This window comes from Diprion similis, chromosome 8, assembly GCF_021155765.1.
Source record: "Diprion similis isolate iyDipSimi1 chromosome 8, iyDipSimi1.1, whole genome shotgun sequence".
NCBI classification, from domain to species: Eukaryota; Metazoa; Arthropoda; class Insecta; order Hymenoptera; family Diprionidae; genus Diprion; species Diprion similis.
The window spans coordinates 19,496,769-19,518,594 of NC_060112.1; the positions used below are offsets into that span (position 1 = coordinate 19,496,769).

A 21,826-nucleotide genomic window follows, 5' to 3' on the forward strand; every position below is an offset into this window, starting at 1 on the left:
GATACTATATAAAGTTTTGACAGAAGTACTTCGTTCTAGGTAGCAATTTTAAAAATCCGCCAGTGGTGGCCGTCGTCCATTCAGGTCCTAGAATACCGAACTGACTAATCTTGGGATGGCGGGATGTGACACGCATTGAAGAAAATACATATAATTAATCCTTTGTCACTTGTTATTGGAAACTTGTATTGCAAATTCTTTTTTTACGTGTTTTATTTATCATTGTTTTGAACCATTACGTATTTAAATTTATAAAACATCCGCAATTTTTCTTTGTTTTTTCTTCTTTTTCTTCTTCTTCTTCTTACTTCATTTACATTTCTGTATCTTTGCCTATAACTATATTATCGTCCTCACGTAGTGTACCTATTAGGAGCATTATTTGACAGCACTTTAAGGCATTACGTATATTAAAAACAATCATTATATTTATACTATGGACATCGTGCGGTATTTATTGGTTGAGAACTTGGAACCAACCGGGTATATTACGGCATCTCTAAATACTTTCTCACCCAATAAAAACGTTCAAATAATTTATAATTGTTATATTTTCAAGCACTGCCAGCCCCAAGATGAACCGCAATCAATCTTTATAAATAAAAGAGAAATTACAAATATACACAACGTGGTTAAAGAAAAGTAAATTGAACTGTAGGTAGAGATAAAATGATTACAGGAGATACTTACAGACTGTTAAAGCTTTCAAAATAGATCGCAACTTCGGTATGAGTGTTGGTTGTTTGATCGGTACGTATTTACAGTCGATATATATATATATATGTATATATATATATAGTTTTACAAGCCTCGTTCTGACATTTAATGATTTTGATATTACATGAAAATTGATTCAGAATAATCACTTCACCTAGAATTGCTTGATAAGCAATAGGTAACTGTGTACAAAATCGTGTGCTAAGCGGAATCGTTCAATTTCATTGAATAATCCGAGGATCGGGTGTAGCCGTAAAGAATAAAAAAAAACTTCATAAATTTATCACTTTTAGAGGAATGCAATTTTGAAACGCAATACATAAATAATAATTCACGAATAAGAAAAGTGAGTGCAAAATCGAAATTTTACACGTTTCATGAAATGTTTTACATAGGCAGTGATTAGTCTTTTTGGAGCATACTTAACGGGTCCTCGACAATTTTTTCGGCAGTTTTTCTCAAATCCCTAGTACCTGCTCTTTTAATCACTCCGCGTTTTTCAACCGACTCCGATCGACTGACATATGAGGTCGTCGATTTCCCAAATATATCGACGCCTCCCTCGTTATCGTCGTCGTCGTCGTCGAACAGCCCCGAAGACGTCATTGGTTTTTTAATCACAGTCTTTTTTCGCGCAAACACGTCCTCGTCGCTACTTGACTGATCGCCGAAAATATCTTTCGCGATCTTATTCCCGGTGGAAATTCTCTCTACAGGCTTCGTTTTACTACCGATGGTGAATATTTCGGCACTATCGTCATCGGAAAATATACCGGAGGTGGTAGTTGCATTTTTAGTTTCAGTCTTCACTTTTGCCCCTGTAGTTTTTTGGCTTCCTGACGTGTTTTGCTTGCCGATCTCACTGAATATTGATTGACTCTTCGAAGAGGATTCTGTCTTGGTGATTTTCTCCTCCGTAGTAACACTCTGCGATGATTTTGAGCTAGACTTGTTGGCCAACTTTTTCATAGCGCCGCCAAAAAGATCATCGTCCTGGTTATCGTCGTCGGTAAAAAGATCGATTTTCGATTCTTGGTGGGGTTTTCTAACGGACTTTGGTAGTGCCGTGGTAAAAAAGTCTGCCTCCGAATCCTCGGCGAAAAGATCAAGGCTCTGTTTTTTTGTGGTTGACGACGTTGTTCTACTTTTATCAGTTACTTTCAATTTGCCATGTTCCGATTCCTTTGAGGAACTACTCGAGAACAATCCATCGTCGTCGTCATCAAACAACAGATTCTTACCCTTTTCGGGCGACGGAGTTTTCGTTACAAATGGGAATAAATTGCTCGGATCCTTCAGGGGATCGTGATTACCGTCGCGGAGTGGATCGGTTAATTCCTTTTTCTTTTCTTCCTGTTTTCTAACCCCGCGAGACTCCGCCTTGCTTTCGACCCCCGAGTCTTGTTGATCCTGAGATTTATCCCGTGAGTTCGCTTCACCAGCAGACTCTTCATCTCTGATTGATGTATTTTTAACCGCACGTACCTCTTCGCCTGTGATCGGTTTCTCCCGTTTCTTAACATCTTCTTTTTTCGTATCGGTATAAGAAGATTCATTAGTAACGACTTGTTTTGACGACGATTCGAACTGATCGCTGAACACGGCCGTCTCTCCCTTCTCACTAAGCGTCCGGTTCTTACTTTTAGAGGTTTCGTGTTTGGCGGTTTTTTCAACTTTCACGAAGGACTCGACGGGCGAAAGAATCGGGGCCCTGCCAAAAAGGTTGTCCTCTTTCGGCGGATCCTCGGGGAGATCCGGAGGTACGTCAAAGAGGTCTTCCTCGTCGGTAGAAGGCGAGAGAAGCGTGTTCTTGTTCATGCTCAACGTGCTTTCTTTGCTAAAACTGATCTCCGAGCGATCGTCGAGAAACGTGGATGAGCTTGAATCGGTCACTCTGACGCTGACACTTTCGCTTACGCCTCTAGAAGTGGTCAACCTGTCGTTGTTCGAATTAACGATATTTTCAAAGTTCACCGATTTTTCCGTAATAGACGGATTATTGTTTTCACTGTTAGAAGACAAGTTTCGATTTGTTTCGGAATTGTTATCGGTTGCGAAGTCTACGCTGTCGAAATCGATGCCGCTTTTGCGAAGAGCGTTCTGACGCGCGTGTCTACTTTGAGGGCGTCGTTTCGTCTGGATCCGGACTCGACTCTGCAACAGATAATTGCCATGGTTACCAATGATAAAAAAAACGCTACAATTTTGACTGAATCTGGAGTCTCAAGTTATCATTCAAAAGGCACTTCAAAGGAAAAATCAAGAAAATTATTTTACTTCCATAAGAATATCAGTGGAAATCGTGTCTGGTACACCTATTGGACGTGCTTCCGGCTATGATCAAGTATTCTAAAAGTACCTCGTTCAAATTAACTCACCTTAGACGCGGTGACGCTCAGTGTTTCGACTTGGACTGGTTGATCGAAGCTGATGGCTGGCTCGATTTCCTTTTGGTCGGTGGGCGAGAGGAGTGGAACAGCTTTGGACGGTTCGTCTACAATTAGACAAAAGATTCGTTGATTAATTGCGACAAATTGTAGAGTGCGTGAAAATGCTTGCACAATATTCTGTGTTGAAGAATTTCCGCTTACCTGCGGGCAGTGTAGGTGTAGGATTCTTCCTTGACGTGCTCGAGCAGCTGCCATCCGCGCTGTCCTTGTCCGCGTCTTCTTCTACTCTGTCTTCGTTCTTTCTCCAAACCGGGGGTGAGTCGGTCGGGGACAAGATTTTCAGATCGCTCATTCGCCCCATCAAATTCTTTATTTTTCCCGAAACAACCCGACGCTGAACGGCGTTCGGTTTTTCACCCGATCGTATTTCCAGTGTTTTCGGAGGTTCTCGTTTTTCCTCAATGGAGGAAATTTCTTCCGACTTGAAGGACGTCGAGGACGTTGCTTGTTCGGTATAAATATTATCAGACTTGGAGATTGTCGACGACATTTCTCCCTCCGAAGAGGAAATTCTTGTTTCGGATTCGAAACTTTTCACCGAAGATCCCTCCGACACCGTTTTAGTTCCCTCGATGATTTCAGATCTGATTTCCGTCGATTTCGACGAGGCAACATCTATTCTTTGATTCAATTTCTTAAACACCTCGGGTTTCTTCGCGATTCCAGGCTTCGCGTCCGCTTCGAGAAGTTTCGACTTCTGAACTGTTTTAATCTCGTTCAATATCTTTGTGGCGAGATTCTTGGATTTATTTATCGAGGAAATACCATCCCCAACGTGTTTACTCAGCGTGGAATGCTCTTCTTCTGCATTTATCGTCCGTTCAACGTTACCTCCAGCGACTGGCGCTTCGCTTCCGCTCTTCGACTCCACATCTGTTTTCTCTACGGTCTTTGCCACGTCCAACTTAGCCGCCAGTTGTTCCATCACTTTGGATTTAATCTGGCCTCCGATCTTCGCCCCCGATTTCACCACCGTCTCTGACGAGGCTTCAATTTTCTTCAAGGACGAAGTCACTTCCGACTCACTTCGATCAAATTTTCTCGTAGTTTGCGACGGTGCAGCGAACAGATCCTCCGCACCATCGTCAAACAAACTCGGTGCCATTTTCCTCTGACTCTCCGATATTTTCTTACCAAAACTAGGAGCGAACAAATCGTGGTCATCCAGATCATCGAATATACTACCAATGTTCGTGGCTGTCGCGGTCTGCCGAGTCTCTTTGCTACTGACTTGTTCCGATTTTTCTTCATCTTTGCTCGAGACGACCGACGCTTCTTCGACAACTTTCGAAGCGAATAAATTCACATTCGACGAGTCTTTGCCAGCGGAAATGCCACTCCCGAGTTCATCCGCGTTTTCGTTCTCATTCTCGTCGAACAATCCTTTATTCTTGAAGATATTGGGTTTGTTGGAAGGTCGCGACGACGCCGTTGTCGTGAGAAGATCGGTGCTTTTTTGTGAGCGGGATCCAGAGCTGATGTTGGAGAAAAGGTCGTCGTCGGAATCAAAGTCATCGAACAACGAGGCCACCTTAGATTTTCCCTCGGTCTTCGACCCGGCTTTTGGCAGCGGTGGAGGGCCGAAGATGTCGTCGTTTTCAAGAAAAATATCGGAGTTCTGAACTTCCGTTGGGTCGGGTGCTTCCTCGATTCGGGCATTGTTCGGTGAATTCTCACTGTCACGGCTGAGCGTTTTTGCCGCGAAAAGGCTGTCGCTAGCAATCCTTTCTCGATACATGTCTCCGGTCTTATTCCAAGTCGACGTCATCGCCGGCTGGAAGTTAGGGCTGAAAGCATACCAAACATTGCGGTATTAAATATCAAAATCCTTAATTAAAAAAACTATCTGAGCTGAAGAAATTTAATAGGTATAAGGTATGTATTTTATTTTTACTGGAGTCCCGAGATATACCGTTGACATAGATTTGTAAATCGAAAGGGAAAAAGTAAGAAGTACTGCCAGTATATTGCGTCTTGTCATTCTAACGACTTGGCAATCACTTTATGTATGTACCTAATTCGAACGGGTGCCAAAATATTTAGGAAACAAACGCGGCGTACTTAAAATCTAGCTGTGGCGTCAGTGACCGGCACCGCGTACAGTAATAAGAGAATTAAAAAAGATCTAAATCTAGGTCAGAAGTAGGTATTGTAACAATTTACGAATGGTGATAAATTTAAAAGAGAAATAAATAATAAAAAGACAAGTATACGTAGTGGATAAAAATGTATATTACCATCATTCATTTATTTATAAAAACATATTAAAAAAAAAGAGTTTACAAAACAAAAATGCAAGGGTCCCTACTCGTCGCAAGTCCACTGACCGGACTTGTTAGTCTAATGAAGAACAAATAGACGGCACAAAAATGTATAAATTAAAATGTAGAACACAAAAATAAATAATATAAAATCGGACAATAGTCGTCGAAAGATAAATAAATATAAAACGATAAAACGGAAATAAATAGATAAAATTGGATAAAACGGAAGGTAGAGCGATTACGTGGGTTGCTGAGTTGTGGGTGATAAAATGTGATTTAATTATTCCTTTCTAGAAAAATTTCGTTGTCAATGGGGGGCTATCGATTATTACCTGATCAGTATTTATTAAATATCACTTTCCGAACGTTTATCACTCCCCCACCGACTCTAACCTTCGACGATCGTAGGCCTACTAACTACTTCGCTGTTCCATTCTATCCTTCCATAAGTCTGTTTACTATTTGAAATATAATACATCATCACAGTATCTATACTTGAGATTTCTTGAGCAGCGCGTGTTTTCTAAATACGTATCGAATTATCTAGAATACCGATTTTCTTTTCAACGCAGCAATTCTACTTTACAACAGACTATCGGTTGGAGAGAAAACGCACTGGATTTCTTGAAGTAGGCATATGCGAAATGACTCACCAATCCACGCAATTTATTATATTACTAAGCCTCATCTTTGCCGATGATGCTGTGCGTGAAGAGTATAATGGAGATTAAAGGTCAGAAAATAAACCGGTAAGTGACATACGTCGCACCGTGAGACGGTAGTTGAGAATATATTTCGACTCGATCAGCGACGCCTTTTGAGTAGTTTCGTGACTCACGTGGTCGTGATCCATTCAATAATATTCCCAAAATAAATATGAGCGATAAAATGCTTATGATATTTACAATTATCGGATGTATACTCGTATATATAAAAAGGAGAATTTCAAAACTATACAGGTATGTCATGTACGTACGTATAATGATTTTTGACACATCCCAACTTTACAAGAACTGAAAGAGAACTAAAACTAACGGTTCCGTCCGCTGAATTAGCAAAGGAAATGTCTAAATCCAAACTAACCAGAGCGCAGCGAAAACGTCTCTTGATAGACTAGAAGAAGGATGTAAAAGTCGGACAGCTGCGCTTCGTGATCAGAGACGTGTCGCACGCAAGTGTGATAACTCCCTCGTATCCTTGATTTTCGGCCACTTTCGCAGTCACCAATGAACCGTGCAGTTTTGCGATGCAAATACGAGATACGTGATATGAGTCGAAATTGAACGGTGATTATTAATATCCTTCCAACAACGAGGAAAGAGAATCAAAGTAAAATTGAACCTGGGTAAAATGAACTGCGTAAAAGTTCACGCGCAGTCGTTTTCGTCTGGTGAGCAGTCAGAAAGTAACTGAGAGCATTTTGAGAAATTCTACGAAACGGCAGACGTCAGGTGTGGAGGTTTTCCTATCGCCCCTGAGATCGAGCTTGCACAATCGTCTCCGCAAAAGCGCTGGCCGACTGCCAAAACGTATATACTACAGATATACAAAGGACAACGACCAGACCGCTATCATATACAGATTTGTAGAGCCGCAGCTGCGCGATCGTATCGGATTTAACATGCTTTTTATTTATACTGAAGATCTGATTTCTTGCAAACAATCCAGCGAGCCCCGCGGAATTATTGCGCTTTCTAGAAATTTAAAAAAATTGTTTTTGTTCAAGAATACGTGTATAAAAACTCAGCTCATTGTCAGATCTGAGATCCGGAGCTTGTAAACAGTTCTGTTCTTTGTGTGAACACATATTTTTCTGCAGTTTACTCAGCGAACATCGCATGCTGATGCAAGTACCGCGCAGTAACGATAAGTATTAATTACATTGTAGCTCTAATTAATCAGCTCTTAAGTAAGTGGCTATAAATTAATTCAGCGTTGTGTTGGTTTTATAATTGATAAGTAAAAAATGTTTCAGAAACCCGTGAAATTCTTGCACGATAGTGTTGCACTTGGAGAATGAAAACCGGGCCTACCTCAATTATTACTCTTGTCGTCAACTTTAAAATCAATCTTGTAAAGAACAATAATTCCCAGATTCTCTTCCTTCTTTCGTCAATTTTATATGGAATAAATTTCTCAGCAGAAAAGATACTTGAAACGTTGAAAAAATACGAAATAATTCACGATATCGGTAAATGGTTACGACAGGGTTTACCAAATGTTACATAACGATACACCGATCAACGTCAATCGTATAGTTGCCCAATAATTGTGATCCACTAATCATGAGACCGCACAAAGGATAGTGAGAAGAATAATAATAAGATAGTGGAAGATTTTCAAATAAAATGCCGCTAATATTGATATACCTCCAAAGCAAATGGGATTCGCTCGACTTTCGAATGCCAAATGACAATAAGTTTTCCAAGAACTGCATAAAAATCAATTTTCGATTTTTATCTAGAATTTTTCATCCAACTGTTCGACTAACGTATAATTACTCAAAACGAATTTTACTGCTTCAACTATTACACATGAACGATAATCCTTCCCCATTATCTTATGGACTTTATGTTCGCAGTGCACGTATCGGTAAGGAATATTTATAATTATTGTTTTGTATCAATGCTATTTATATTATACATAATAAAAATGATCTACTACTTTCTTTGAGAGGCGATAAAAGTTATTAGAGAAAAAATAACACTAATTTCGAAGGTTCTGCAGTAAATTTTTTTTCACGTTACAAATGGCTTGGCTGAATTGAAAAGTTGACGATATCATTTCTCTTGACCATTATTTTTAGATTTCCTGCCATTACATAGAACGATGCGGGAAAATAGCCGATAGATCATTATCGTCGATAGGCTAATAGAGTGTGACATGATTTAAAAATATTATAAGTGCCTATAACTATTCCAAGATGTGGTAGTCCAATAGATAGTCCAATTCTCTATTTCATAATAATTTTTAACACCATTATCTGCATCTCTGCTGCTAGTATTTTTTAACACTACCAGATAAATATTAAAATATTAAACGTCAAGTGAAATTTCGAACATTTTCTGTCAAGATTTTATGGTGATCCCGTGAACAGATTGAATTAATGCACAGCTCCACATAGAGGGGCTTCGCCAGTTATAATTACGACAATGTTGTTATCGACGTAATACCCCCATGCGTTTAAAAGTGGAAAAGATAAACATTATTAATGCGACATTTGTGTGTGTAAGAACAATGGAAACTTTCGAGGGACACGAGCCATTTGAAGAAGTTTGAGGGCAAACGTTTGAGATTCTGCATGAAAAAAGTTACTTCTTCATCGTCGAGATCACCACCATGAAGATCCTGCAATTGGCAACTGTGATTTGTGTTTTACTACAAGTCCTCACAACTCTTTCGGCATTAAGTGAGTCTATTTTACAAACATTACGTGATACTGCGTATATATTCCATCTACAAGATTTCAGTTTGACAAGTAAGACAAAAAGAAGTCCTGTTGTCAACCAAATTCAAAATTTTGTTGAAATTCTACAAAATCCCCATATATTATCATATAAGAAATTGAAAGTAGATACATTATCATAGTGATTTCTCAAGATATAACAAAATAACCTGTCATGATGAGATTTTAAAAAATTTGAGAACCTTCAAGTCTCGCTAGCATGTCGATTATTCAACATTTGCCCTCACGAAACCGATAAGTATGATTCGACTTCGCAGCATTAAAGCAAGGAAACGGCAAATTACGGATAATCAAAAGATAGTGACAAATAATGCAGAAAAAAATCATCAGGCTTATGAACAATACAATTATGAAAAATGGATATTTGAGCCCATATTAGTGTATTTACGGTACTATCGGAAAAAAGCATCTGATGCACTATAAGAATATTTTTAGTGGTTCTGATTTATACGTTACACATTAACCATATGCAGTATTGTTAATTGTAAGCTGGATGACTTTTATCGTGCCAATCATAATGCAATTATTACAGAAAACGTATGCAAACACAAAAGAAGACAACTGACACAGGGACAAAGCCTGACGGACTGCTACACAATTACAACCTGCAACGAGGGGGGCGTTTTATCGCGAAAAGAGTCGTGAGTGTAATAATAATAATAAGAAGACCAAGAATAATGATAATAATGATTTCTATTATACAGCTCCAAGTTTGAATGATAAAGCTTTCGCGGCTAGGATTCCTATTCCTACCACCTCGAGTTACATTATCATATCGCAAAAATACTAATAATGAATTTTTCTCTACAACAGATGCCCGAGGTACATCTGCGCTCATCATTTACGCGGCTACAAACATTTCGATCACCGCAAGCCTTATCCCGAATGTTGCGGGGGTCCCATTTGCGACGATGTTTATAAATCTTACTATTACATACCCTAAGGGGTGAGCGATTGAGTCAAAGTTAAGTGGGTAAAATATCTTTAGATGCAAAATTCAAGTTGAAATTTTACTGTCGTTTAACTTATTTCTGTACCTGCGAATATAACCATTCTATTGATTACTCATATCTATTCAAGTACTCATGGCCGTTTACTGTTTAGATGTAAGCTGTGAACTTCAAGCATGGGAATTCTTCTAACCGAATGAAAGACGGTTGGTTAATTGTCAAACTAAAAGTATTATTGCGACCGGATGAGCGAAATGCATTCTCATCGGGTGTATGATTGAAATATTTGTTTGACGTGAACCTTCAACGTCTTGTGGATTCGATTGTTTATTTTCCTTTACTTTCTTTTGAGTTTTCATTTTTTCTAAATACCACGAGCTATCTTATCGACTATCGGATAACAGTACGAGCTAACGTTTACACAACAATTCACATCTCCCAAAAAGCGAGATGTGAGAATCGATGAGAACGCGAGATTGAACCTATCGGCGCTCTGGCCACACTGCCGCCCGTATAATACATGCTGATTTCTGACAGACTTTCGTTATCTTGCATAAGCTGTATTGATATTTCCACTCACCTATGGGTGTGATAAACAAAACGTGTAGAGTGAAGAAAAAAAAATATAAGTAAGAGTGCATTATTTCAAACAAATTACGATACACACTGCAGATAAAGAAGTTATATGAAGTGTTTTAATTTGACAAGTGCACACAATTACGAGATATCAGCAGATTTTTTTTCTTCATCTCGACTTGTATTTATAAAAAAAATTTAGAACGAATTTCGATACGCGAAAATTTGGAAAAAAATTCAGTTTTTATGCTAATATCACAAGCGACAGCTATGTCACGTTTGCACAATTAAAACGTCTTTGTGGGAACGTCGGTAGAAAATAATTTCTAATTACTTGAAACATCGCATTTGCTGTGGAATAAGTTTCTATTCAATAATCTGTGAGTAATATAAGTTTGGTTAAAAAATAAATCAGGAGTCTCATCATTTCCGATAATTTTGCGCAATATTGCAGAGGAACGTAGCTAAAATACACAGATAACAAGTCGATACGTACGAATTATGATTAGTTTTGGCAAACGATCCACTTGGAACGAAGAGAAATCAACCGAAGGTGAGTTTATGCGAGATTTTGTAAACAAACCTATGGATGTTGCTTTGAAGTGAAGTACAGTATTTTATGGCCGCTTAGATGACGCAGTTTATCATCATCTGTTCTCTCGTTTTAAATAGTCCCGTCTCTTTTCACCGCACAGAATCCTACGACCTTTGAAAATTTTCGACGGCACAATCCACCGATCTTCACCTATTGCAAAGCGCCTCACTACTTATAAGCTTTTAAAATATTGCGTACAAGGTGTAGATAATTCTGTCCGTATATCTATTGCAGAGCACTGGATCGACGACTGCCAGTATTTAGTGTTTGAGTCATTTAAGGAACCAATCTCACTCACAATCGGAATATATCCTCACAGCCCGTCACACACGCCTATCTCCGACCGACCTTGTGCAGGTCTCTTCCTTGTATAATATGCGCGTCGCGATATTCTATTAGAGTATTTACGACGTAGCTGCGGATGTATTCTGGCGAAAGTGTTTACGACGTGGAATCCCATGTGCAATACCTACGACCGATGATTATAAACCGCGATGGATCGGACCGTTTTCCGTTTCCCTAGAAGTTAAGATTTGCCACCTATGTTACTTCACGCCTTCGGAAATTCTAACTCACGGGAGCGAGGTTTAAGATTTTTTTTTCCACTTAATAGAAACGATCTTGATTCAATCTGTAGAGACAGTGAAAAAATTACTCTCGCTGTTGCTGATTGAAAACAATATTAACTGACCGTTCCTTCAACACAGGAAAACGCGACAGACTGTTGAATTCAGGAAAAACAGTGACTTGGAATACGGAGAACCTATTCGAAAGCATACTAGACTTGTTTCATCGACGTTATACTCGGAATACGTGTGAAGGAAAAAATGGGCCGAATTGGCAATACCGTCTGCAGAAACCGTTCAGTTTCCAATTTCCCGCACTTACAGTTGCAGACTCTTTTAATTACTGTAACTTTTCGAATATGTACTCGTAGCGCGAACCAATTAACCTACTTGCAAGATCTCTTCGGTAAGCTATTTCTAGACTTGCTTGACTGCACGTTCGGCCGATTATAAATGTTTGTAGAATTCGCAGCCGCGTTCCACAATGATGCAGCTCTACTTTCTTCGTCGACATCTTCATTTTCTCCCTACCGGTAACAGAATTTTTTCTCGTTATAACGCTTTGACTTAAAACTTTTAACAAAATTAGTTAAAATCACCTTACATTTTAAATTCTTTAAAAATTTTTCACGAATTTTTAAAACAGAACATATTGTTATTCCTAATCCCGATATATTTTGGTTACCGGATATGGTGACTTTACGTTCTGAATAACAACGAACAACTTTAATTAATACAATTCAATACACGTAATCGGACACTGCGTGCCGCGTAGTTGAGTGTAAAATATCGGCCAAACGGGCATAATTTTAGTTTCAAATACGCGCGTACGAATTCATTGATTACATCAATGTACGGTGCGTTCGGTTACCGAGAATCACATGAGAAGATCATTTACATACTGCCAGTAATATAATCGCTTAGACACTATTATTTCGGAATTGACTAGTATATAAGGGTGAAATCATTATCGGTTTTAAATTATCTCTCGTTATTGTTTCGCTAGGTCAACCATCTTCAATGTTGTTATTGCTACTTGATTCCGAATGACCGCATTATGTGTACTGTCACGCGTGTTTTTGTATGCGCAATATAGTAGTTCAGTAAAACAGCACGGATATGACGTTTGATTACGTATATGATATGTAGATGGTATAAATTAACTTATGCGTTGAAATTTTGAGGTGATTTCAAGAGCCTTGCTTCAAGGAGACTAGTCTGGAATAAAGTCGACTCGGAACAGAATGGTTTTTTTTTATACAAACATTCTCCACACTGCTCAATTATACAATAAACACTGCTGACGGCATGCTAAATTCTGGTGAATAATAAACCGTATGCAACCAACCTTATATTCGAGCCCGCTGTAACGTCATCCACACTCGGTGGCTGCAAGGAGATACCGCTGCTTTCTCTACTCTCTGTATTTCGAGATATCATCACCGGACTCCCATTACTAGAATCGTTATTTATCACCGAATTGGCGTCATTTCTCGTGTTCGTTGCTCTACTGCGTGGGATTTCAAAATCGGATGATGACTGACTGCTACAGGATTCACTCGACGGCTGCCGACGTAGCTTTTCTGAAGCAAGAATATCGATCTGCCCAAGGATAGAAACTCCACCCACTGGTTTCTGCAATAATTAAAAAATGGATTGTCATTACGACAGAAAAATACTTACAGAGAAGTTCAGCATGGATATCATTTAAAGTTAGACACTTTTTCGACAGATCAAACAGAATTATCTCATTTTACTCCGATCACAATTCTCATAAACGTCATGACATCGTCGTTATTATGACAAGGAAGATTTTCTTCAGCTTATTTTTTTTCTAATATAGGTACATTGATAACGTACAGTAATTGGTTTAGAACACACCAAAACGGTTTGATGAGGGAAACACAGAAAATTGAAGCAAGGTAGAACAATTAATGCAATCTAAGAGTGCATCTTCAGTGCGATCGTACCTTTTTACTACTGGTGTTGGATGCTGCTGCGGGTGTCGAACCAGTACTCTTGTCTGTAATACTCGTCTTGGCTGCGGTCCAATATGATCAACAGAATTCTAATATTAACTCTGGTTATTTATAGCTTTATAGTACAGCGAAGTTTGCTGGTATTATTCAAGATTTGAATAAAATTTGGAGAAATTTCAAAATATAGGCTTGACTATAAATAAGCTTGAAAAAATTAGCGGTATCACAAAATACCGCTTGCGTCTGTTTTTCAGGCAGTAAAATAGAGGAAATCCTTAATTATTGCTGTTTGATCAGATGCTGATTCGCAAAATTTTTCAACTATATGATAAATATTACCGTTGCGATTGCTTTCTCTGCTGAAAAGATTTCCCTCATCCTCTGGTTCGTCACCAAACAGTGAATTAACCATGTCATTTGTTTCAGGCGTACTTGTTGCCATTCCTTTTTTTTCCATGATCCTACTCACGGACAATAAGTTTTTACTTTTTGGTTTATCTTCTGTGCGAAGGCTGTTTGTTGGTGAATTTTGTTGTTTATAGGGCTTGCTTGTTGATGGTTTACTCGAAAATAGACTATCCGAATCTTCTGAATCCGCATCACCAAATAGGTCGTCAATTGCTGATTTTGGTTTGGTTGCTGGAGTTGGTAATGATGCAATGGTTGGATGTGGATTATTCGAACATAAGAATGAGTAAATTAAAATAACATGAAAAAACCGAATTTTTATCAGCTCTGCAAACTTGACTTGAATCCAAAATATTCTGTAATATCGAATGCGAACTTACCAACAGCACTGATAGGCGGTGGTGCATCAAGCGATGAAGGAATGATGGAGGATTGCAAGGGGTCATCAAGCTTGTTGCCCCACAAAGAGTTAGGCGATTTTTCAGAGAATAACGACGTTGGTTCAGTGAATAAATTTTTGTATGGTGCACCGAACAAGTCTTCATCTTCACGAGTAAAGAGATCATCTGTCAGGTGTAAGTGGGGTATTCATTGTATATTATATTTGTATTCACCAAGCTCTTGATGTACTCGGTAATAAAAAAACATGATTGATTGTAGTTTTGTGATGTATCATGAATTTGTGGTGAAGTACTACCTTCAGGCTGAGTTGCAACGGGTTCCTCGATGACTTGAGCATTTATAGATTTTTCTGTTGGAATAACGTTCCCCAACCTTTTAGCCAATTCCTCTGCAAAATTTGGTGCTCCGCTGATAGAATTCTATAATCATAATTAACTTTCAAGGAGTTTTGCATCTGATATGCACTGTAAGTGTAGTGTGTTGGCAATAAATTACGACGTAAAAATTAAATCACGTAGTGGTGAAAAATTCGTATTGGAAAATATATTACTTTGGGCAAACTATTTGCAGCTGTGGAGCTTCCATTATCTGAACCAAATATGTCTTGGTTATCATAGGATCCCCTATCATCAATGTTTCGCACCGCATTATTCATTGCATTAAAGTCGTTGGATTCGCTTGACGACGAAGACAGTCTCGCTATTCGTGGTTTGTGCATGTTAATTTGTTTCGGATTTACAGCCGTGTCATCGTCTGAATCACTTTCAGATTCATCTTCCTCCTGGTGCTCTGAGTCGCTACTGCTAGTCTCCAAACCTATTTTACTTGAATTTTTCCATTTTTCAGAGCCAATTACGTAAGGCAACGGACGATCCTGGTATGGATCCTTTGGTCTCAATATGATGCTGTTGAAAATATAAGTTTCATAGTGAAAATACCAGTCATGAGTAACGATATCTTGTATTTTTGAATGGTGTTTTCAAACCTTGGAATTGCAGTCTCTCCTTCATCTTCGCTATCACTAGCAATGACTTCCAATGTTTCGTATTTTTCTTCCATTATCGCGATTCCACGCCGTACAGTCTCACCTATGCTTGCTATCAGTTCTGCATCTAACTGTTCTTTAGTTTTTGGTACCTGATGAAATTTATCAGATTAATTACTGAGATCAGCTCTTTTCATCAGACAGATTTCACTTCAATAGAACAATAACAATACACAATGGACAATAAAAATAAAACAAAAAATAAGTCTAGTGAAAAAAATTCAGTCTTGCAGACTTACCTCCAGCTGTTGTTCCTTCGGTGGTTCAGCTTCTATTTCATCCTCGCAGACTCTACTCTCGATAAATTGGGTGTTGGCCAGAGCTAGTGACGTGTTAGTTATATTATCTATGAAAATAATTGTTTCGTCAAGCTCTGAACTGAACGAGTTTAAGGCTTCCTGCGTCTTGTTTGCTTTTGTCATCAGCTTCTAAAGGAAAAAAACGAAAAATCATGCAAAAATTGTTATTTTTTTTATTAAGAATTCATTCTATTGTTAAGAAGCCAGGCTACAGTCTTTATCGAAGTGAAATCTATGAGGGAAATGTTTTGAAACGATAGATATAAAGTATTGAATTTAAATAAGACCGTTTACTAAAAACAAAGTAAAAATTGTAAGCGTTTTCGTCCCAGACACAGGTTTGAATACCTATTGCATCTCATTTTCATTTTCTTTTGATTGAAAACGACTTGATTTTCCGTCAGCATGCCTAATTTTCGGCTTCGGATAAATATATTAGATCCGAAGTAGTTATTAAGCAAAAATTCCTACGTCTGAAAATTGTTGCAGATGCTGCAGAAGGCCAGCGTCTCCGGCAAGATTCCAGACGCCTCTTTTCTCTCGCATTTCATCTGTAGTCCATGGATGATCCCATGGCTTCTCTGCTCTCTCCTGTCCAGCTGACGAGTCCTAAGAAATTTTACAAACAAGTTGTAATATTTTCAACTTTACCACCACGATTAAACATAGTAAATTTACTGCCTGACAGTATAGTTTAAGAGGTTATTCTGATAAAAAATTAGGGGCCTTCCATCTGAAGTTCAGCTATTGATAGAAGACCCCTAAATTGTCCGCGTGATTGTGATCCTCCCCTTCAATGTCAGCTGATAACGAGGAAAAAAAAGAGAGCAGGAAAATCATTGTGGAGATAAAATTGTAAAGAAAGTAACGTTTAAATATTAAAGCTAGAGATTTTCACCATTTCTTATGTGGACTGACACCTGAAGTGTCCCGAGTCACTTTTTATGTTGTGCAAATCACATTTAACGGGGAAAATTTGGTTATTAATATCAAACTGTTTCCGATGACAGCTTAGGAGCTATCACTTAATCACTTCTCTTATTATTGCTTATAGTGCGATCGGATTTATTTGTTAATCGAGGTTCGAGTCACAGAGTTTTAAAATCGCAAGTCGCAACTATAGACGTAGAGATTTGGCTACAGTATTACCAGTTTAGTGGTTTTGAAGAATTATTCGTGGGAAGCGATGCCTGTGTGGCGGGATATATGGTGATTTGAAGGAATGACGATGTGTTAGGTAAAAAAATTTGCAATTTAAAGCTAATATAGTGCTGATAGTTTCATGTTTTTATTGAATAATTTGGCCTTTTTATTAATTTAGTACTCTGGCAGTGAATTATGGGGTGATTACTGCTAAAAATGTCGAATATTGGCAATACAAATCAAATAATCGATGCCTATATCGATTCGATAATCGATTAAAGAACGCCAAAGAGTCTGGTGATTTCTGTGGATGATTTTTAGCGGAATAATGACAATTTGGGTTGGCAACATTGTTTGGTTAAGTTCGGGCGTTCCGCCGTCCAAGCGGTAGCAAAACAGCGCTTTGCAGCGCTTTGGTTGTTTGTCAATATTTTACTTTACGAATTTTATCCAGCTTTCGGGAGTTCGTTAATATCGGATTATTTCCACTGCCGTCGGAAAGTCCTCAACGCCTAGAAACTTGCGGTTTATCTAGGGGCTCTATCGGCGTAAGTAAATTCACTTTAATATTGCGTGCCTGGAGCGAGTTAACTCGACGGTGTGTGTTGTGTACCCAATGCCCAATGCGTATGTGCTTCAGTTCATTGATATTATCGTGTGTCGCACATACACATATGCATTTTACGTGTACGTGCATACCTTAGCAGAGTTGCATGTGCAATACTTAACGCAATTCTGCAACAGAAACAAGGCCGAGATTTGGATTCCTATGTGTGTAATTATTATTCACCTCATTCCGACCAGATGGATTGTTTACTGATTTTGCCTATAATACCGTATTGTTCCGAATATTAGACGAGTTTTTTTTGTTGTTGACAGCACCCGCCAAAAATCGTCCTTGCCTTGTACGGGAAGCCGTCTTATGCCCGTCTGTGCGGATAAGTAAGAAAAACACCTTGAAATACAGTCCCAGGATTTGGGGGCGTTACATATGCGGGGTCGGTTTATACTCGGAATAATGCGGTATTCTTGACGGTGTGCCTTATGAATCTCTTGAGTAGCTGGAATAAAAATAATCTTGAGCGGGTGCTGAACACTCCAAACAGCAAAAGACTGTGATGCACGTATGGGGTCATTTTTACAGGTTTGACAGACGAGCTCTACGTCGTCACTTAGGAATAACCGAAGTTGATTCAGTTCATGACAATACAATGTGAGGCAAGTACTACCTCAACAGTGTAACAAACAGCAGAATAACAATATCATTGATTCAGGTCAACCAAGAAATATATCAATTCGTTTGTTTTCATTTCATCATTCTTACTGCCACATTACGCCAATTTTGAAAAAGTTAATTCTGTTGTTGAAGTTGTCAGACATGACAGGACTGTTCGTGAATTTTTTTTTATGTACACAATCAGAAATTGAAATTTTTTACTTTGGTAGCATCTGATAAATAGCTATTTTGAAAATAGTTGTAGCAGTTGACATATTCTTGTTAGGTATTGCCTTGTAACTTATGTGTCGTTGGATAACATAACATAACAGATTGTCATTGAACTAACATTCAAAAATAAGTGCCCAATCGTTTTGGAATATGCTGATAGGCTTTTGTTTATTTTGTTTCAGTCAAATTTGAAGATTCACCATGATGTTTTGGACAAGGATAATATGGTTCATAGACCAAGGTGGTCATCTTGAGATTGACGAAGACACGAAGTGGCCTACTGTATTATTGAGTTGATGCACCTGAAATATATTTAGTCCTATATCATCGATAGTTTTAAATAAATACAGTCACCCTGGCTCTTTTGAAAATATTTCAAAGACTTACAAGTGTTAATAAAACCAGTTTTAATGAAGCTGAAAGGGTGCAGAAGAGGGCAGGATCTCTTTTGAGAAGGTTCAGCGTAGCACGACTGACTCCGATGAACAATGAACCATTCCGGAAGTGGGAAGCGGCAGGCAAAGGTTTTGGAAGACAACTATTGGGACTGCAGTGTCTGTACCTTTAGGAATACAGCTGAAGCTTTCAAGTGCCTCATGTGTGACGTCCGCAAAGGAACCTCTACGCGGAAGCCCCGCATCAATCCTCAACTAGTAGCTCAGCAGGTTGGCAATCGTTGTAACAAAATTTATTGACCTCGAATGAAAACATAGAGACGCCATTGTCTAATTGTGTGAATGTATCAATCTGTATGCGGAGTGAATTACACATTACAAAGTAACGGATAAGAGTATTCTGCAGTAAGCGAATACATTATACCCCGATTTTATTTACCACTGTAACATATTGGAATAATAACACTATATATGAATGTACTATTTCGATTCACAGGCTGCTCAACAACAATACGTACCACCCTTAAAACCAGGTAAAAAAGAGGGTGGAAGCGGTAGTAGTACTACCAGCAGTGGAAAAGACAAGGAACGAAAACTGGATAAACCAAGACGCAAGAACTGGCATCCACCTCGTCTCAAGAACATTGACCGGAGTACAGCACAAACTAAAGAAGTCACTGTGAATAATGTTACCGTTGTCATCACTGAATACAAGCCAAAAGTAAAGAAGAGTTCCGACCAGTCCGGCCTGTCGAGCAGTGCGTCTTCTGAGAATGGAAGTCAGCACGATTCTAATCAGGATTCTAGAAGCCTTGACATAGGAACTGATGCCTAGTTCGACATTGCGACATGTGCATAAATAATTGTAATTAATATATATGCTATGCAAAACCATACCATCTGATATCAGCTGCTTTACTTTTAATGAAATTTGTTGATTCACATCTGTGCGAGAGATAAGTACTATCAATTGCCTTATACTCGCGTAAACTGTTATCCAATTATCCACATACTGTGGTTTTAGAAATATGTAATTGTCGGATGTTTTGGTTTTCGTGACATATTTCAGTGTTCTAATGATGGGAAAGTTGGCTGTTACTCGTTGCTCAATCCCGCATCCTTAGCTGGAATATCTTGCATTAAATTGCACATGCGTCATAGTATCAAGTGATATCACACTGCCAGAGATCAAGTTATCGTTTTACATGCCTTTGAAGTGGTTGAAAAACTATTGTATAAAGGTTCAAGGTTAAAAAACTTGCAAATATTTTCCAAATAATTTCTCAAACAATTCTTCATTTGTTAAAGATATTGACTTGAATTTTTACAATATTAATACTATACATGAATTGATTACAAAAATTTCAGTAATTGAAAGAAAAAAAAGGTATTTTACCCCCTGATACTGAATGAGCGCATGGTATCAACGAATAGTGGTTATTTTTTTATAATGAAAAAAAAAAAAAAAAAATAATTTAACTGCCCAAACGCGTCATAATGCATGATTGTGAATTCTCTGGATCGAATAATTGCAGAGTAACTATATTATAGACATTGTTGTCAACAAAATCTCATTCTTGTTACATGTTCTATATTTCTTGTATTTTGTCAAAATTGCTTAATATTGGTTAGTAAGTGTGCTAATAGCATTTATTTCCAGTACTGCAGTGATAACTGCACATGACAATAGCCTAAAATAGCAAGTTATATTTTATAGATCTTAGACTCGGAGAATCCATCAAACAGAACCATTTGTTGATTGATCTTTCTATGTGTAAATAAAAGTAAGCAGCGCAAATTCAAAAACTATAGGGAATTTATCAAATACGTAGAATTAGAGAACGTCATAATTAGATGATACACATATCTCACTATCTAAGAGATACCGTAGTGTTCCGAATATAAACCGAGATTTTTTGTCGTTGGCAATACCCGTTAAAATCATGGTCGGTTAAAAAAACACCCTGGAATACTGTCTCAGAAATGGAGGTCGTCTTATACTCGGAACATTACGGTACTCGTTTCCGGTACATGACGAACAGATTCCACAACAACTTACAGTTTCATTATAAAATGATGAACTTGTATATAATTTCTCACATTAGGAGATTAATATGACGAATAAAGTATTGTCATTCAATTGTTACATTAATTATATTTAGTGCAAATTACTTTTTCAAAAAACAGCTTTTCTCTTAACAAGTTACAAAAGTAAACGTTATGTACTCGGCATATTAAATTTTATTGCATAGAATACACCGTTTTGACTTAGACCTGTAAAAGTAATTACCTTACAATGCATTCAATTGATGATTATAAAACTTCAACGCGTCCACGAAGTACTCAACTACATATCTTTATATTTTCGCAAAATGTCATTTCAACTATTTGCAATTCGGAATCATTACGGAGAAAGCTAAGGATGGAAAACCGAGCCTTAAACATCAACTTGTGTACTACCATAGAGATCGTAACTTATCTCTGATCCGAAATTGTTGCGTATAGTCGGGCAACGACAGCTTTGTTTTTCTTATTGAAACTTTATGCAAAAAGTGTAGAAAGTATGGATACGAAGAGCAAAGCTGACGATGGAATGCTATGAAAATACATCAATGTGAATCTTTGAGGCTGAAATAGATACAGCTTAGAATTGTCTTAAAAGTAAAATATTTGGCAATTATCAAATAATCAATTGTCGGAAAAACAAAAAAATTATGAATATCAAATCAAAACTTATCTGTACTATGGTAGTAGCATGTGAACTGTGTATATTTAGATACTATGTAAACTGTATTAGTAATTATAAAATTGCTAATATTTTAGTAACAACAACGGTTTTTGGTGTAAAATTAATCGCATAGAATCTCTGTGTACAACTAATCCAACAGCAATTATTCATTTATATTGAAATAATATGAGACTGTGTTACACATTGTTTAATACAATACACATCTTATTAGTTCGATCAAAAACAAACGATCCCATGGAACCAAGTTGAGGTTGAGCAGAGTCAAGATTATTGGAAAATATAAAATTGATCGTTGACGCCATCGAAATTAAGACCGCATGAGGAGATTCAGGATTATTCAATTTCACGAAATACGTGGCATAACGCCTGCTAATA

General features: G+C 37.9%; 3 protein-coding genes across 4 annotated transcripts; 2 read left to right on the top strand and 1 right to left on the bottom strand.

Moving 5' to 3' along the window:
• Window positions 1-297: 297 nt before the first annotated feature.
• LOC124408893 (WASH complex subunit 2-like) lies at window positions 298-16,842 on the bottom strand. Of its 2 annotated transcripts, none has more exons than XM_046886176.1 (13): window positions 16,616-16,842; window positions 16,189-16,326; window positions 15,658-15,846; window positions 15,359-15,510; window positions 14,924-15,278; window positions 14,669-14,792; window positions 14,352-14,537; window positions 13,903-14,202; window positions 13,555-13,625; window positions 12,933-13,219; window positions 3,309-4,954; window positions 3,096-3,211; window positions 298-2,871 (listed from the first exon to the last, which is right to left on the bottom strand). In XM_046886176.1, the coding sequence occupies exons 1-13, from the start codon at window positions 16,616-16,618 to the stop codon at window positions 1,120-1,122; spliced, it is 5,319 nt and encodes a 1,772-aa protein (XP_046742132.1). In that variant the 5' UTR covers window positions 16,619-16,842; the 3' UTR covers window positions 298-1,119. The 2 variants fall into 2 exon arrangements, with proteins under 2 accessions (XP_046742132.1, XP_046742131.1); XM_046886175.1 differs by having other exon boundaries at window positions 13,555-13,637.
• LOC124408899 lies at window positions 8,704-9,856 on the top strand. Its single transcript, XM_046886193.1, has 3 exons — window positions 8,704-8,840; window positions 9,430-9,538; window positions 9,711-9,856. The coding sequence occupies exons 1-3, from the start codon at window positions 8,771-8,773 to the stop codon at window positions 9,838-9,840; spliced, it is 309 nt and encodes a 102-aa protein (XP_046742149.1). The 5' UTR covers window positions 8,704-8,770; the 3' UTR covers window positions 9,841-9,856.
• A 385-nt stretch (window positions 16,843-17,227) lies between the features above and the next one.
• Window positions 17,228-21,107, top strand: LOC124408898 (YY1-associated factor 2). The gene is made up of 3 exons (XM_046886192.1): window positions 17,228-17,408; window positions 18,490-18,972; window positions 19,199-21,107. Exons 2-3 carry the CDS (start codon window positions 18,796-18,798, stop codon window positions 19,535-19,537), a joined length of 516 nt encoding a protein of 171 aa, XP_046742148.1. The 5' UTR covers window positions 17,228-17,408; window positions 18,490-18,795; the 3' UTR covers window positions 19,538-21,107.
• Window positions 21,108-21,826: the final 719 nt, after the last annotated feature.

Coding starts and splice junctions, on each gene's coding strand:
- LOC124408899 (XM_046886193.1), top strand. CDS start 8,771: ATGAAGATCCTGCAATTGGCAACTGTGATTTGTGTTTTACTACAAGTC. Junction 8,841..9,429: donor CACAACTCTTTCGGCATTAA/GTGAGTCTATTT, acceptor CAATTATTACAG/AAAACGTATGCAAACACAAA. Junction 9,539..9,710: donor GTTTTATCGCGAAAAGAGTC/GTGAGTGTAATA, acceptor TCTCTACAACAG/ATGCCCGAGGTACATCTGCG.
- LOC124408898 (XM_046886192.1), top strand. CDS start 18,796: ATGAACCATTCCGGAAGTGGGAAGCGGCAGGCAAAGGTTTTGGAAGAC. Junction 18,973..19,198: donor CTCAACTAGTAGCTCAGCAG/GTTGGCAATCGT, acceptor TTCGATTCACAG/GCTGCTCAACAACAATACGT.
- LOC124408893 (XM_046886175.1), bottom strand. Junction 14,538..14,668: donor CGTTGCAACTCAGCCTGAAG/GTAGTACTTCAC, acceptor TACACCTGACAG/ATGATCTCTTTACTCGTGAA. Junction 13,220..13,554: donor CCAACACCAGTAGTAAAAAG/GTACGATCGCAC, acceptor TAATTATTGCAG/AAACCAGTGGGTGGAGTTTC.